This window comes from Emydura macquarii, unplaced genomic scaffold (assembly GCF_026122565.2).
Source record: "Emydura macquarii macquarii isolate MOO-44397 ecotype Brisbane River unplaced genomic scaffold, CSIRO-AGI_Emac_v2 contig_3530, whole genome shotgun sequence".
Taxonomy (NCBI): domain Eukaryota; kingdom Metazoa; phylum Chordata; order Testudines; family Chelidae; genus Emydura; species Emydura macquarii.
This window is the reverse complement of record NW_027133667.1, coordinates 101,469-117,769: the sequence shown is the minus strand read 5'-3', so window position 1 is coordinate 117,769 and position 16,301 is coordinate 101,469. Positions and strand designations below refer to the sequence as shown.

General features: G+C 40.9%; 1 protein-coding gene across 1 annotated transcript in view; it reads right to left on the bottom strand.

Annotated features, from left to right (window-relative positions):
• NUAK1 (NUAK family kinase 1) overlaps positions 1 to 16,301 on the bottom strand; it is a 56,733-nt gene that overhangs the window by 16,815 nt on the left and 23,617 nt on the right. The window contains exons 2-4 of the mRNA XM_067536336.1: positions 14,433 to 14,553; positions 1,611 to 1,762; positions 34 to 99 (exon numbers count right to left, since the gene is read on the bottom strand). Of these exons, the coding sequence (XP_067392437.1) occupies positions 34 to 99; positions 1,611 to 1,762; positions 14,433 to 14,553 (339 nt within the window). The remainder of the gene's footprint in view (positions 1 to 33; positions 100 to 1,610; positions 1,763 to 14,432; positions 14,554 to 16,301) is intronic.

Sequence of the window (16,301 nt, the reverse complement as noted above, 5' to 3'; positions counted from 1 at the left end):
TCCATTCAGAGAGGATGAGAGAAAGAACCTCACCTTAATATTAAAATTGTCATCAAGAAGGATGTTTTCCAGTTTTAGGTCCCTGTGGACAACACCGTTCTGAAACGAAAAAATAAGGGGCGGGGGAAACATGGGGAAATATCGGACAGGTTAAAGAACTGAACCGTCAGGGTGGTCTTTGTATCTACATTTCAGTGACTAGTGACAGGAGATGTATTAGTCACTTGCTGTGTGGTTAAGAGAAGAATGACTGGAATCTGTCCTCCCACAAAGCCTGTAAAACAGCAGGGGGATTCTTTTCGGAACTTAATTCCAACTCCTATCATACCCCCACTGTGTGAAAGCAATATATTCTTCCCAGGCACCAGAAAACAGTATCTGTCAATGACGTTAGTCCTTACAAAAACTCTAATTCCTCCAGTGTGCAGCCATTTGGGCAAGGGAAGTTATAACCCTAAAAGACTGCTACCGCCTGCAAATGTCAGGAATGGTCATTAACAAGCGGGATTTAAGTTTCAGCATCTTGTTCTGAAAGTTCTGAAAACTAACAGAAGGCTGCAATGGATTTTCTGTCCTGAGCAATAAGGACTTTGCAAACCTCCCCTACTTAGCAGAATTCAAACGTAGATTAAAATGTTTTAAAATGCAACAGAAAGCTGCACTAGCTGCTTGTTGGCTTTAGTCTGGTGCAAATTTTGGCTCTATACAACCATGAGCCACAGGAGAAAAGATGGCCCAGTGGTTGGGACACTGACCTGGGAGACCCAAGTTCAATTCCTTGCTCTGCCATGGATCTCCTCTATGAGCTTGGGCAAGTCTCTTTGCCTCAGTTCCCCTTCTTTACAAATAGGGATGATAAGACTTCCCGACCTCAAGAGGCCCCAGAGAGGAGATGGGCACTGCTGGGATAAATGCAACACTCACTGAAATGTCATGAATGCAATGCCCCTACAACTGCATCATGAAGATAATCAGCCTGAGCTTAGTTTTTCATGGCTTAAATTGTCCTTCAGAGGCATGCCATGAAGAATAAAGACTATGGTAAGGGGAATCCTTCTGATGCCCCTTATTATATCTGAAGGCGTTACTTTTGAGTAACTTAAATGGCTTCATTATCTATATTCTCACTTTCTTCCCCATCAAAAGAGTTCCCGGGTTCTGAAGTTGTACATTTACACCTCTGCTCTGCTTTTTTATTGTGTGTACATTGTACCTTATTCTTCTGTCAAAATCTGTTCTGAATTCCCATTACAGGAAAACTACCAATCCTTTTCTATTGACTGCATCACTAGAAGTGACCTTTCTCCCACAGAAAGCTAGCTGAGTATTCTGTTACATAGGGAGGAAATTTTCAAAGGCTCAAATGGGAGTTAGGCTTGATGTAAGGGAATTAGCTGGTGAAAATGGGACCCAGAGGATATGGTCTTTATTCTCTAAACATGGATGGTGAACTGTTGGAGTATTTATGTTTATGATATCATGCTGTATAAAAAAAATAAAGCACCTGCACCCTCTCGCTTCAGCAGCTGAACATTTTTCCCTCGCTGGTCCTTTTAAGCATGAGAGTCAGTGTTAAATCCTCAGATATTTACGCCAAATTCCGTACTCACCTTGTGACAGTAATGAACAGCGGAGACGATCTGCCGGAAGAAGTGTCTCGTCTCCCTCTCACTTAGCCTCCGCCTCTCGCTGATGTAATCATACAACTCCCCTTTGCTGGCATACTCCATGATTATCACAATTTTATCTTTATTTTCAAACACTGCAGATGCAAAAAAGAAAATAAATTGTTAATTTGATAGATTTAAAACGGATACTTAAAAGGGAGAAGAGAAAACAAATGATTTGCGGTGTCTGATACATGCTCACTGTAGGATGGGGAGCTTTTCAATATACTGCCAACATGCTTGGCAAAGGTATGGTCTAGTCAAATGCATTGGTTCTCAACTAGGAGATCACAACCCCTACGGGAGTCAATGAACAGGTCAAGGGAAGGAGGACTGTAACTACCCTCACTGTCTCTTCAGCTAGATGAGAGGGGGTTCCTGACCCTGTAACATGGGGCATGAAAAAGATCACTAGGCTCTGTCTGAACAAAGTACTGGAGCTAGGAACTCCTGAATTCTAAACTCAGATTGGACAATGACTTCCTATATCCTTGTGAAACACACTTAACCAGTCTGCATGATTGGTACTGCACATCTTTTGAAGAACCTAAATTATCAGGCATGCTAGAGAAACAAGGCAGAATTGAAATGCAAGTGGGGAGCCACAGGACTACCTTATCACCAGGACATCTTCCGTGAGCCAATAATGCACCAGATTCATCCCTGCCAACATTATCTTTTCAAATGCTTATCCAAATAAATGACGTAACTCTAGTTGCTGCCTACAGAGAGAGGCTGGTTCATAGGGCTGGGAGTTGGAAATCCCTGTATTACAGCCCCAGCTCTGATACGAATTCCCATTGTGGCCTTGAGCATTTGTATAGGGACAAATTCTCAACGCACCGGCACTGATGTAAATCCAGAATAACTCCACTAAAGACAGAAGCAATACTCATCGCAGAGGGGTGTTATAAAGATTAGTTACTGCTTGTAGAATGACAATGTAAAGCACTCATCGTTACTATGATTATTCAAAAATGCAGATAACTTCAGACATATAAATGAAGTATTAGTTAAACAATAATAAAGATTAGGTCTGAGGTCTTTGCAGCAGGCATAATTAAAGACCTGTGATAAAGGCAAAGGCGCTTAATGTTCTATACTTCTTCATGTTATAAATCATTGCTGCTTCTAGATCTCACTTTGTTCAGTTAAAGCAAGGAAGGCCAGCATTTTCCCTACTATACATTGTGTACTCACGGTGCCACTGAACAGCACATTAAAATGAAAGGACCTGAATCTGTTTCCCTGCACTCATGTGCCATCATTTACACTAGTGCAAAATGAGCGTAAAACCATTCTGGTTTGGCAATGAAGAATCAGACCCCAAGAGTTTTAGAAGTCATATCTTTAACTAATCAGAGTTCTGCAAACAGGTTTCTATTTATTTCCAATGCTAATATGGTTTAAATCTGTCCAGACTCCTCAGTCACACTATCAATCTGTTGCCTTCCTGGTCTAAAAGAAGTCTTTTGTAACCATGAGTCATAATATGGTTAGAGTGTGTTGGATATATGATTTTATAAATCAAAACAACACACAAATAACCAGTTAGGTCTTAAAAGTGTCAAATTCATGAAAAGTTATTTTACTGTCTATATTTACCATAAATATTTCATATGTTTGATGTTTTTCATTAGAAATGAAAACAGCCATGCTAGCACATATTGAAAGGCCACTTCAAAGGCATTTTGAAATGATATTGTTAACTTTTATTAGCTACATTACAGTAGTGAGCCAGGGCCCCATTGCACTAGGTGCTGTACAGACACAGACAAAGAGCTGGCTCTTGTCATAAAGAGCTCACAGTCACAAAGAGACAGATCCTCCACTTGTTTAAATGGGTGAAATCAAAGGAAGGAGGCCAAATTTCCATCAGCTGAAGCTCTGGCCCTAAAAGTGTATCTGTAGTGTGCAAATATTTTAATCTAACAATTGTCCTACATATTTAGCATAGAAGGGGAGTCTGGGATGTCTGTAGGGAGTTTCATTTCCTTACCATTGCCAGTCCTTCTGCCAGGAAGAGGCTATGCCTGTGATTGACTTTACTATCACACTTCTAGGTATTATTATTACTTAATTGTGTGTGTGTGTGCTATTCTGAACTTCAGTGGGAGGGCTAGCTGCTCAGCACCTATAGGCCTTCCCACAACAGCTCTCACACATACAGCGTGGGGCGGGGTGGGGGAAGGAAGAGGGACGGGGGAGTGGTGGGTATCAAATATTTGTGACTGTCTTGAAACTCAGCGTTCTATAACAGCAAATGCATAGTCACTGATAAGAACTCCCGAAAGCTTATCTTTGTGGACATACAAGTTTATAAAAGGACGAGACTGTGCTGTGCCTCTAATGACCAGCTCTGTATTGGGGTGTGAGTGAGGAGCTGCCATCCAGCACCGGGAGTTACCAGAAGGAATCTGGCTGACTCAGCTAATACTGCTCCTGGGGCATTGGGGCAGGTGGAAACAGGAGTTCTGCCACCCTTTGAAAGTGTCCTGTGTGCGCTTCCCTCTAGGCCCATCCAGCTTCCCCCGGCTGGTACAGAACAGGTAGACGGCCACAGTTCTGCTCTCACCCATTCTTCCCTGGCTCCTCTGGGCGAACGCCACCAATGCTATGCTCAAGCAATACCTGTGCTCACCACCCTGCAAGTGGGTGTTTGTGCCATCTTTGACTCATGTGCACCTGGACAGGGCCAACTGTAGTGTGTACTATCACCCCCGTAGTACGTGACGTGACTGGACTGCTTCTTCAGCGCTCAATCCTGCAAGGTGCTGTGCGCCATCGGCTGCCATCGCGTCCACGGGAAGTAGATGAAAACTAAACTTTGAAGCTAACGTAAGAGGCTGTCACCAGTTTCCAATTGCCACACTGCTTTGGCTGTTCTGTAATATCTCCTCTGATTCTGACAAGCTACTGCACACCCAGGAAACACTGTACCTGGCCTAGGTAACCCCAGCTCACTTTAGAATGTATTGAATTTCCTTTTAGCTCATTCTATGGAGACAACTTGCTGAGGCCAGACCATACTGGCAGCAAAGCTTCCTCCAAACGAACGAGGTAACAAGAGGTCTTCCAAACCGATGCTATCTTGGCCCAGCACTACTGGAATATTACCTTCCAACATGGTCATTAGTGTTTTAACGGCCATACTTCATCTTTTGCAGCTCAGTGTGAAGCTGCAGCTTCCAACACGCAGATAATTTTCATTTTTGGGCTTTGTCTCTTGTCCCCTTACACCTTGTCATTAAATTCTACAAGCCAAAGTCTCTGCAGTTCTTTCTAAATCTCCCTTGGCTTCAGCCAAATGGCTCTGATAAAAGGGAAAAGGAACTGCCAGATAAAATTGGCCACTGACTTGTCTGTTGGCCTTACAGTACCCTGAAGCATATAATCCTGCCAGTGATTACATCCTACATGCATCCTCATTAACAATAAACTTCGGAAACTGGAAGAACTGTCTCTGGATGGATTATACTACAATATCCTCTCCAAGAATGACAGACTGATAGTCTCTGGAAAGTACTCAACATAATATGCGTTCTATACCGAAGTGTTCTGACGCATTATTGATACAGCATTAATGAGCACACCCATATCTCTAAGCACAGAGACAGTTGCTAACTAATCACTATTCAGCCTAGGAAGGGAGAAAGGAGTCATTATTTACATTTAGATAATACACTAAAAATACATGAATTCAAGAAACTGCAATTGAACAATGTACCAGGCTTTATTGTATACTCTGTGTGCAATTAAACTGGCCAAATTCACCCCGGGTATAAGTAGGGAAAGCTCCACTGATCTCCATGGAGTTTAACTCGCAACAAGAGTGAATTCGGCTGCTCTGTGTGCAATGATACAATGAGGCTTGATTAATCCCAATGGGTTTGCCACTTCTTTCTGATTAATAACATGGTCTTATAGATTGTTGTGTGTACATGCTGCTTGAGGTCTAGCAACTCTGAGTAGAGGGATGGTTTGTAGCTGCACTACCTCCAGGAAGCACGGTGGATGCTCTTCTGTGAACGGCTAGGTGGTGTGCATTTGAGGGGTAGGCTATGGGCCCCTCTTCCACCTTGCTGTTCTTGTGGCGGCTTCCACTCCAAGGGGAGTGAGCAACAGAACACTGAGCCCAGGAGAATGTTAGCTAAAGCATAGGGGCGCAAGTGGAAAGACTCCTTTTGTTGCCCCTGACCCTTTGGGCACCCTCTGCTCATGACTGAGGATGTCACAAAAGCTGTTTGATGCCACTAAACATGGTGACTTCTTGATGTCCCCTGGCTGACTACGGCATTCTTTTGATACATGGAATTATTGAAGTTGTGGCCTTAGCAACTCGACCTTTGAGTTTTGTCACATTTTCCTTTATATTCAGAAATTTCTAATTCCATGATCAAATTTCCCTCAGGGCTTAAATTTGACATCCAGTTTGAGTCTTAGTCCAAGAATATTTCCCTACAATTACACAGAAACAGATACAGACAGTATTTGGTTTGAGGAAGGCATGTTATTTATATAAAATGTTAGATGCTTTTTACTGTCCTCTCACAAGCAGAGCTTATATTTAAAAGCTAAATTTGGGAAACACACAATCTTTACTATGTATTTTTGCCTTTGGATCCTATATGTTTTCCCCCCCAATTAGCCTACGAGCATTTCAGTGCCTAGCATGCTGGATTCACTGCACTGTCTTCTTAAGGATGCATTGATACATATTATTTATTTCCATGAAGGACACTTTTCATAGGGACGTTACCCTTTGACTTACATGGACATTGTAGAAGCTCTCTCAACATAACCAAAACTGAATGAACACAGTATAGGCATCAGCACCTCTCTGCACTGTGGCATCAGTGCACCATAGATTCCACACTTCAACACAGAGGAAACCCTTCAAGCACAGATTCCTTGGCATACAGCCCTTTCCATTCCACCCTGGGCATCCCTCCACACATCCCTGGCCCCACCATCTCCTCCACATCTGTATTCATCCCTTGGCACCTCACATCCCTACTCTCCCCCTGCATGCAGATGCAGATTTCAATGCTCTGATTTCTACATAAAAAATTAATACTAATTTTAGAGCAATCACCAACACAGATCACTCATTTGCATAAGTTCTCCTGAACATTACAGAAAAGCATAGTACAGGCACCATTTGCAGTCTCCCACTGTATTTCATTGCTTCCATACACCAATACACAGTCCTGTACAGTGTAACGAAAGCCTGTATTAATCACCAAAACACTTGAGCACATAACCAATAAATAGGGGTGCATACTGGTTGCTCAGGATGAGGGCGGAGATGGTGGTGGAAAGGACGTAGCTAGATTGAGAAGGAGGAGTCATGAGTGAAGTGGAAATGCATGACTTTGCCGCTTATAGAAATATATGCCCCAAGAAAATAATGTGATTGTGAGTTGGGGGAAGGGAGGAGGGCATTAACTGAGTGCTGGATTTATTTACTGCAAATAGTAATGAGGTAATAAATATGCTACCCTGTTAACACCTGTGCTGTGACTTGCAAGCTGATGCTAGACTGATTGCCTCTCCATAGCTTCTGTGAACGTTTGGTGCATATTGTGTTTTCACTGTGCGCGTTTATTATCCGCCATTCTCTGCCAATCTGAAGCTGACTCCACTTCTGAAGTGCTTCGGCACTGCTGCTGCAGCTGGCAAATTCAGGGAAGCGGGTTTAGCCAAACGGACTGCTCCAGGAACACTCCATGGCTCACTAAGGACAAGGAGACTAGTTCATGAAAGGCTTCCCTAAACTGCTCCTCCATGGCTGATGTGGGGAGGGGGGCCAGGGAGCATGGAAGGGTTATTTATGCATAACAGCAGTGGGACAGCTATGCACAAGTGCTTTGAGGGAAACAATGAAAGCAGTGCAAGTTGATCAAGAGCAAGAAAAGAAGAGTTGGCAACGTCAACAGATGGACTGGGGGGGTAGGATGTCAATAACAAATCAAGAGAGATGATTTGTTTAGAGAGAAGTCAGAGGCCCAGTTGTTATAAGAGAAACAGAAGAAATACTTGTTAGAACCTGTTTGTCATTTCTATTTTTGAGCCGTTGACTGTTGCGTTTATTTAGTTCCATCACCTTGTAGGCTGGGTGAGGTTGGGAGAGATGTAGCCAGGCCCCAGGAAGTGGTGGAGGAAGTGCCACAATAATATATCAGCAGGTGGGGAAAGGGCCACAGTAATGAGGAGGTGGGTGGAGGAAGCACTGCAGTAATGTATAAGAAGGCGGGGAAGCGCTACAGTAATATATCAGGAGGGGGTGAAAGCGCTTGGAGTAGCATGCGGATAAGTACTGCAGTAGGCATGTCAGGAGATAGGGAGGGGCACGCTAAGACAATGTATTGGGAGGTGGAGAGAGTGCTGCAGTAACAAATCAGAAGGTAGGGAGAAATATTGTCCACTGAGCTATAAATTTGTTTCAGTCTTCCCATCCCAAAGAGCCTTTCCTAAGAGTAAGAGCAGGATTGTGCACAACCAGCAAAAGGTGTTTATATTCAAATACTCAATTAAATGTGTGTTGCAGCTTTTCTTTCTTTCTCTTTTAATTTTCCTGTTAATTCTAAGGAAAAGGTTTGTTTGTTTGTTTGTTTAAAAAAAACTCCATGTTTCTGAGCAGATAACTGAAACCAACTCCTTTGGCTTCATTGCTCATTGAAGAATACAAACGTAAAACTGGACACATACTTAACTCCTCACTACCAAAGATATATCTGAGCTGAAGTACATTTTGTAACGTCAACAATCATTCTTCATCACAGTCTGTACTACTACAGTAATAATTCCTGGATGTAATCTCTTCACTTAACTATATTTAGAGGGCTTGAAATGATGAGCTCAGCTTCTATTCGGAGCTTTACAACTCCCAGATAGGACCTCTCTCTGCTCAGAGCACTAGGAGTCTATTACACCGAAAGTGATCCATATTCCCCTCTTGGAACACAAGAGTTACTCTTCCATGGAATCCTATGGGCCAAATTCTGCTGTTGGATGAACACACGTCACTATCTATTTAAAGAGATGGGAGTTACACAAGTGAACCTGAGGGTAGAATTTAGCCCTAAATGTTTGAAACGCATACCAATGTGCTTTTGCAAAGACTAGCCTTGGACCTGCGTGACACCTAATTTTAAAAAAATACCCTCATCCCTTTGTTCCTGTGTTTACAGGATGCTAATTTGGACTGGGCAGGAGTTTGTTTGTTTGTTTGTTTGTTTTACATGGACTACCTCCCTCATGGGCTGATTTCTTTTGTTTTGTATATAACCCTGGGGTAAGAATTTTAGTTTGTTGGTTTAAGAGGGGCAGCCAATCTCCTTTCACTGGAACCATCTGAATTCTCCTCATGCCTTTGCTCTCTATCAGAACAATCTCCTAAATTAGTTCCAGTATGTTGACATTCCTTCCATCTGGTGTCTTTCCATTCAGCGGTATTTTTATTACTCTCCCAACAGCCGCAGACAGAAGTACCTTTCCACTGCTACAAAGTGATCTTTTATTAAAGGTCAGCCAAATCAAAAGAACAAGCAAGTTTATCTTTAAGTTTAGGCACACAGGCTGCAATAACCTTTTCAGTCAATAAGATCATTTAAAGCCCAATTAGCTCACTCATATTATAAAGGACAAATTATTTCTCAAAAAGACACTTGAATAACGGGAAATAACTTCTTCCAATGTATGTTAGGCTAGAATTCTTAGGGAGTGCATGACTATTTGGGGGGAGGGGAAGAATGTATAGCTCTGTGTTTTAAAGCCTTAAATCAGTATCTTCAGGATGTTATTTACTAGTCTATTGTTGTATAATGTTTTTAAATAAAGGACATGGTGGGCATGGGTAGCTGTACTCTTTCAGCATCCAATTTAGCAAAGCATTTAAGTACATGTTTAACTTCAAGCATAAGCTTAATTACCATTGAAGTCAATGGGATTTAAAGCATATGCTTTAAAGTTAAGCATGTTCTAAATTGCTTTCCTAAATCACAGCTGTATACAGTGGAACTGCAACGCATTTCTTCTGAAATTAAAGAAAGGTCGTTAAAATCCTGTAATAATCATTTTAAATCAATCCGTGGCTTAGAAATTAATTCCCGTTGAGTGGATTAAATCAAAATGAGAACCATGATCCTTGCTGATATCAATTTTCTGTGTACAATGGATGAGGAAACATAGAATTTGATGGGTCACCATTTAAAAAGAAGCTGAGAAAAATGTGAGAATCACTTAATCAGCCATAATGTTTCATCTTTCTGTTACACTATTTTAATCCTAATTTTGCCTGAGTGAAGAACAGGTTTGCTAATTACAGTTTAAAATTATGATTCCAATGGCTCAGGAACCTCAGACAAGCAAATATATACCATGAGGTGGCAAGTAAAAATGTGTTTTTATTTTTTCAACGTAATGTATGAGACCATTTTAGAATGTGATTTGAAATTGCCAGCGTTCTCAGGAACTTGAGGGGTCATCTCACAAATGGTGTTGTTTAGGTGTTAAACCATTCTGAATACAAGGAAATTCATGTGGGTGGAGTATGATAACCTAGGAGTTAAGTTTGTTTAAACTTGTTCATTACTGATCACTGGACTATAGAAAAATCGCTTTATATTCTTGGATGTTATCAAAAGAAAAACAGTGGAAATAATATACTTAGAGGTCAAAAAGCTACATAAATGGAGGAAGACAATTAGCAGTGTGGTTAAAAGGTGTCACCATTAAAATACTTTCCCTTGGTTAAATTTTAAAAAGAAAAATCACCTCAGCTTTCCAGTTTTTATCATTCATGTTAAGAGAGAGCCCAGTCCTGCTTGTGCTTCATATTACAGGACACCTATTGACTTCACGGAGTTCTCCACACAGAGGACTCACATGATCAGGCACTCAGGTCCCTTTTTGATTCTGTCTGTAAAAATGTAGGCTGTGACTGAAAACTAACCAATCATTTTCTGTTACTGTTGCAGAAGCATGATATGAAATGTTAGATTTAACATGTATTTGTAAATAAAATAAACTATTATATCTAGGCAACACATGCTGTGTTTGTAAATATATGTTGGATTTAAAAGGTATTACATTGAAGTTAAAAGATTGAAAAGCACTAAACTAATTTCCTGATTAGCAAAAGTAAGAAACCTAGTTTAAGTCAGTTTATACTTGTAATTTACACTTTGTGGAGATGTGTGAAGAATCTTTTTATTCTCTTTTTTTTATTAATCAATAAAATCCAATTGCAAAGACCTAAGGAAGTGTATTTTGAAAGGGAAATGCAATTTTAGTACTGTGATGTTTTAAAGGTCTTTGACCCTTCAAGGTGCTGAGTGCCTTGGCCCCAACCCAGGAAAGCACTTCAGCACATGCTTTACTTTATTCTACAGGAGTAATGATGCCATTGACTTAAATGGGCTTTGTACTGGGCTCATAATATTATAATTCATTAGGGAAAAACCTCTGTTAGATCATTTCCATAATGTTTGCAAACAATTTGTTTATAAAGTTACTTTTCCTTTTCATAAATGGAGGGACTTCTCTCTTTGGATTTACTGAAACCTGGAATACGTGCAGCAATGGAAACTCTTACACAAACACTGTAGTACACCATGTAGAGATCCAAGGGCCTGATCTTGTATGTCCATGTGCATAACTTTACTCCAATGAACAGTTTTACACATGTGTAAGTGTTAACAGGATTGGGCACTAAACGCTCCCCATGTTTTAACTCTTATAAAATAAAGTATTGCCAGATGGGATGTTTTTTGCAGTCAGGCTACTCACGGAATAATATGTTTGCTCTCAATGGCTTTAGATACCAAGTCCTGGAGTTTGCAAGGGGGGAAAATAAGGGGGCAGGCTTTGCTTTCTGAGTTAAAATTTATGCCCTGAAATCAGAATATTTCTGGCAAAGTCAGCTTCAGCTATTCAGTCCTTTACAAGGAATTTAAAGTCACTCGAAAGAGCACTTCCCTTCCAGCTGCACTCTAACGATTGCCAATTAGAGTCCTGCTTGAGAGGATGGAATTTCTTCTGACTCAGAATTAAAGGTCCTACTTCTTGCAAATAGTGCATGAGATAAATACATTGTGATTAGGGTACCAAAAATAATTCAACCAGCAAGCCTGTTTACATGCATTTGGATTTGCTTAGCATTAAAAACCAATGGCTTATGTTTACACTGAGTTGACAAATTCAAAGGTTAATCACCTTTAGCCAACAAGGTCAAAAGGATACCAAAACATAGATCCCATTTCAGGAAAACATGTGTTTGTAAGTACTATCCAAAGAACTTTTAAAGATGTTCCAGACAGAGGGAGCAGTACTCATTCTAGATAAACTCAGCGCAGCCCTGCACATATTCTTGTGGATTTTAGGGAATTTGGGGGCAGTCCAAATATCTTCTTGAATACCCAGAGCAAAAGATAAATGATAAGTAGATAACAGAGAACTAAAAATAAATGTTATATATAACTAGAACAATTTTTATGGCTCATTCATGAAGATGGCTTTGTAATCTAGCCCCTGATGCAGCACGCTACAGTGCCTGCCTAATCTCAAACATGGGAGTAGTCCCATTAAATTCATTAGACCTACCTCTTATTCTTAAAGTGAGCCACATGAAGAGGTACCTTTCTGAACTGGGATCATAATCACTGTGCAGTATGTAACTATTCCCTTGTGGATATGGCTCTGTCTCAGCTGGTCTGTCCTGCACTTTAATACCCACGGTATGATGCTGGCTGTTAGAGAATATTTCTTTTAGCCTCCTGGAAAGAGTTAGTGAGCTACAGCTGATATGCCTCTATTCCCCATGCCACCCAATTGATTTTATAATGGATAGGATCACACTGTCCATCTGAATTCCCATAGCCCATCTCCACAGGCCATGACTGAAATACAGAGGGCCAACCTGTTTGCTATAATTTCTAGATAATTATTTTGCTTCAAGAGTAGCTATTCGACAAGGGATAGAGGCAAACGGTAATGAATGAATGAACATCCAGAAAACCTCTAAAGATCAGAGGAAAGTGTCTCCAGCTTCTGTGTAGAAGAGCATCAGTCATGCTTAAGGAATCACAACAGAACAACAGCAAGGGATCTTACTGAGGATACGCTGTCATGTGCCATATCCACTTTCACTGGGAAGAAGGGGGTGAAAAACCCTGAACTGCAAAACTGTCATGGGTCTGCTGTGGGAAGGGATTGTCTTCAGCTAGAGTCAAGGAGCTGAGGGTTGTGGGGGAAGGTTTTGCTTCAAGGTAATTTTAATTTATTTTCTATTTTTAAAAAATCTTTCTAACTCTTTAAATAATTTTACTGAGTTAAGATATTTTAAAGCAGAGAGGAGACATAAGAGGGCCACTTGTTCAAAGCACTGTAGCATACCTATTTTTTTTAGTTCCAGTACACATTGGAAATATTTTTTGCTCTATTTGCAACCCACATGCTGACACAGCACCCCTCCCCTTTTCTGTTCCCAGATCCTGTTATGAGTTTATTCCATAAAGAGACAGATGAATTCATCTCCTTTCAAGTAAAAGAACATGTTTTTGAATAACTCAATATGTGATATTGTAACGTTATTCCAAGCCAGACCTTGTTTTAATCAGTCAGACCAGCTCTCGGAATGGAGTTGCCATATACCTTTCATCACCTAGCATGTACAGTGGGTGTGTAGAGATAATACATAGGGCCAAATTCAGATGCCTCTTACCAATATAAGCATGTGAAAAAAGAAGAGTGACTAAGCAGGGCAAAGCTGTTATACCCAGCTCCCTTAAAACCTTCAGAGTTCACACTCTACACGTCCTCTGTGGCTCCACTCCTACTCAGGGCCAGAGAGCATGTACACTTCCTGACGTGTTTAGCTCTGGCCAGGATGTCACAGGCTGTGGAAGGAAGGAGGAGGAGCTTCTACAAGAGGCCACTGTTCTATTAAAAAAAGGGCTGCCTTTTACTTCCTGCTCCTCCCCAGAGTCAATCGCAGCCCTGGAGCCAGGAACTATCAGCTGGAGAAAGCTACCAGTCCCACTGCCATGTACTGAAGGAAGGGAGCTAGGGAGCAGAAATGCAGGGCCAAGGGAAGGAATGGGACTGGACGGTGAGGCAGGTGTGATGAGTTAGTGACTGAGTTGGGAGGAAGGGTCGAGAAGCAGGTGGGAAACCGGAGCTTGGATTAGAGGGGAAAGGAGCATGGGGTCTGGGGAGAGAGCCAGCAAGAGGGGCTGCTGGCAATGAAGGAACCAGGGTCTGGGGAGACAGACTGACCACGTGAGCTCCAGGGAAGTTAAAGCAATGACCTATGTGGGGAATGGCTGGGGGTTTCAAAAAGTTTAAGACTAGAAGGGATGATCAGATCATCTAGTCTGACCTCCTACGTGGTTGAGGGGCATGAACTGAAGTTATTTTTATGTTGCTGGGTGGGGGAAATGAATTGGAACGGGAGGGGGAAATGAAATGGATTTTTTTGGTTTGGGACAGGGATGATTGGATAGACGATGTGACAGTTCTCCTGACACTCAGACAGAAGCATTTCAGCCACACATGAAAAACTTCCCCATACATGGAATTATTGTGGTTGCTAGGGAAGTGGTGTGCATTTGCAAAGTGGAGTAGGATTTGAAGGGGAATTGATGCACAAAACTCTCTCTAGTCTCTACTAAGAGATGGTACAAGCCCTAACCTAAAAGCATATGAAAACTAGGTCTGGGACAACAAATAGCACAGATAATGAAAAGAATCGCAGTCACTAACCTTCAAATATAGTGATGATATGAGGATGGCTGAGGGATGACATGATTTCAATCTCCCGTCTGATGTGAACCATATCTTGTTCATCCTTAATTTTGTCCTTACGAATGGATTTTATTGCAACCTATAAATGCAGGAAATCGAGCATTACTTTTGGAACAGAACAGATGCAAATAATCCATTAGGAGAGTTCAGAAAATAAATACAGATGTCAGATGCTGGCAGAATGCGGAATGACCAAAACAAAGTTTTAAAATACATACCCATGTCCCCTCCATTTCATTACAATAAATACGCTCTCATTACTGCAGTGGATGATATTAAGTTTTGAGATTTTTATTTGTATGGCTTTATTCTTCATAAAAGGGTGGGGTTTTCAAAGGTACTCAGCACTCTCTTAAATCTGCTTCAGTTGAAGTCAACGGTAAAAACGCCCAATTGAGTTCAATTAGAACAGAATTTGGCCAGAGTTGATTGCTTTTGACAATCTCAGACAAAAGCTTTAGACCATTCCCATCAGAAATCCTATTCATTTTTCAGAGAAAGATGCTGAAATTTTAGGGTACTAATAACAACATTTATTGGGCTAAGTTCACCCAATGAGCACTCAATTATTACAAGTTGTTACATGAGGTGCTACAATAGGCAAGCCCTAACTCCTGAGCAACCCAAGTAAAAAATTAAGAAATCTTTAATATTTGCAGCCACTGCCTTGAAAATCACTCTTGTATAAATCCTGTATATTCAGGTTCTTCACAGCACTTATGCAATCATTCCAAAACCATATCCTTCCTGCATCCTTCCTCAATCAGCCACCTTTCAGAAGCACATCGTGTGACTGGGTATCTTTCCAAAAAACAGGGTGGGAACAGAGGAAGTGATAGGCGAACTTGCAGCACAAATTCAGTTTCAAAAAGCCCTTGCCAGTGTGTGAGTTGCCTGTGAAAGAAAGGATGTATGTGAAAGAGCTCATAAATAATTGCTGAGGTCAGATCATGCTACATAAGAAAAGTATAAAGGAACAATGGGCAGAACCTGATAGGGGGAATGTACATTTTGAATGACAGCAAATGGCAACACTTGCTTTGTGATACTTACCTCAACTGGCTTCTTTTTTTTAAAGCCAGGGCACAAGGAATAAATTACCAACTAGTTTAAAATCAAACAAGTCTTTTGGCTAACATAATTATCCTACGACTCTCCTCCAGTGACTTTGTCCCTGCTATGCAGACCACCCTTTGTGGGTGAATAATACTTTTGTCATTCCACTAGTTAATTATAATATGGAACTTTCCGAAGAAAACATTTCGCCGTCTGAAAAAGTATCTGGGTTTACAGTGCTTCAGTCTATTGTGAAAAATTGTTTGAATGCATCAGTAATTGCAAATGGCATTACTGTTGCTTTTTTATGATTATATCGTGTAGCATCAAAAATATTGGAGGGCAAGGGGGAAAATATAAAATAATATTAACATGAACTGTGCTTAAATGGGAACAAGTTACAAAATCAGGTTTCTTACAAGTTACTATAAAAACCTCAAAGTGGGAAAAACATCCCTATTTGGCAAAAATCTTAAACACATGCTTAATTTTAAGCATGAACCTAAATCCCACTAAAGTCAATAGTACTTAACCTCGTGCTTAAATTTAAAGCATGTGCTTAAGCACTATCCTGATTCAGAGCCTGAAGGGATAACAGAACACAGCAGGAAGTGAAGCATGAGTGGAGTCATATCTAAAAGCTAAGTGATTCTTTTCTGCTTTTTGACACAAACATTTGAGATAGACATTTAAAGGTAAGAATGCAAAACCATGTTATCATCTAGGAGTCACACCTTTCTAGTAATGGTCACAAGAGAACATCCCCATCAG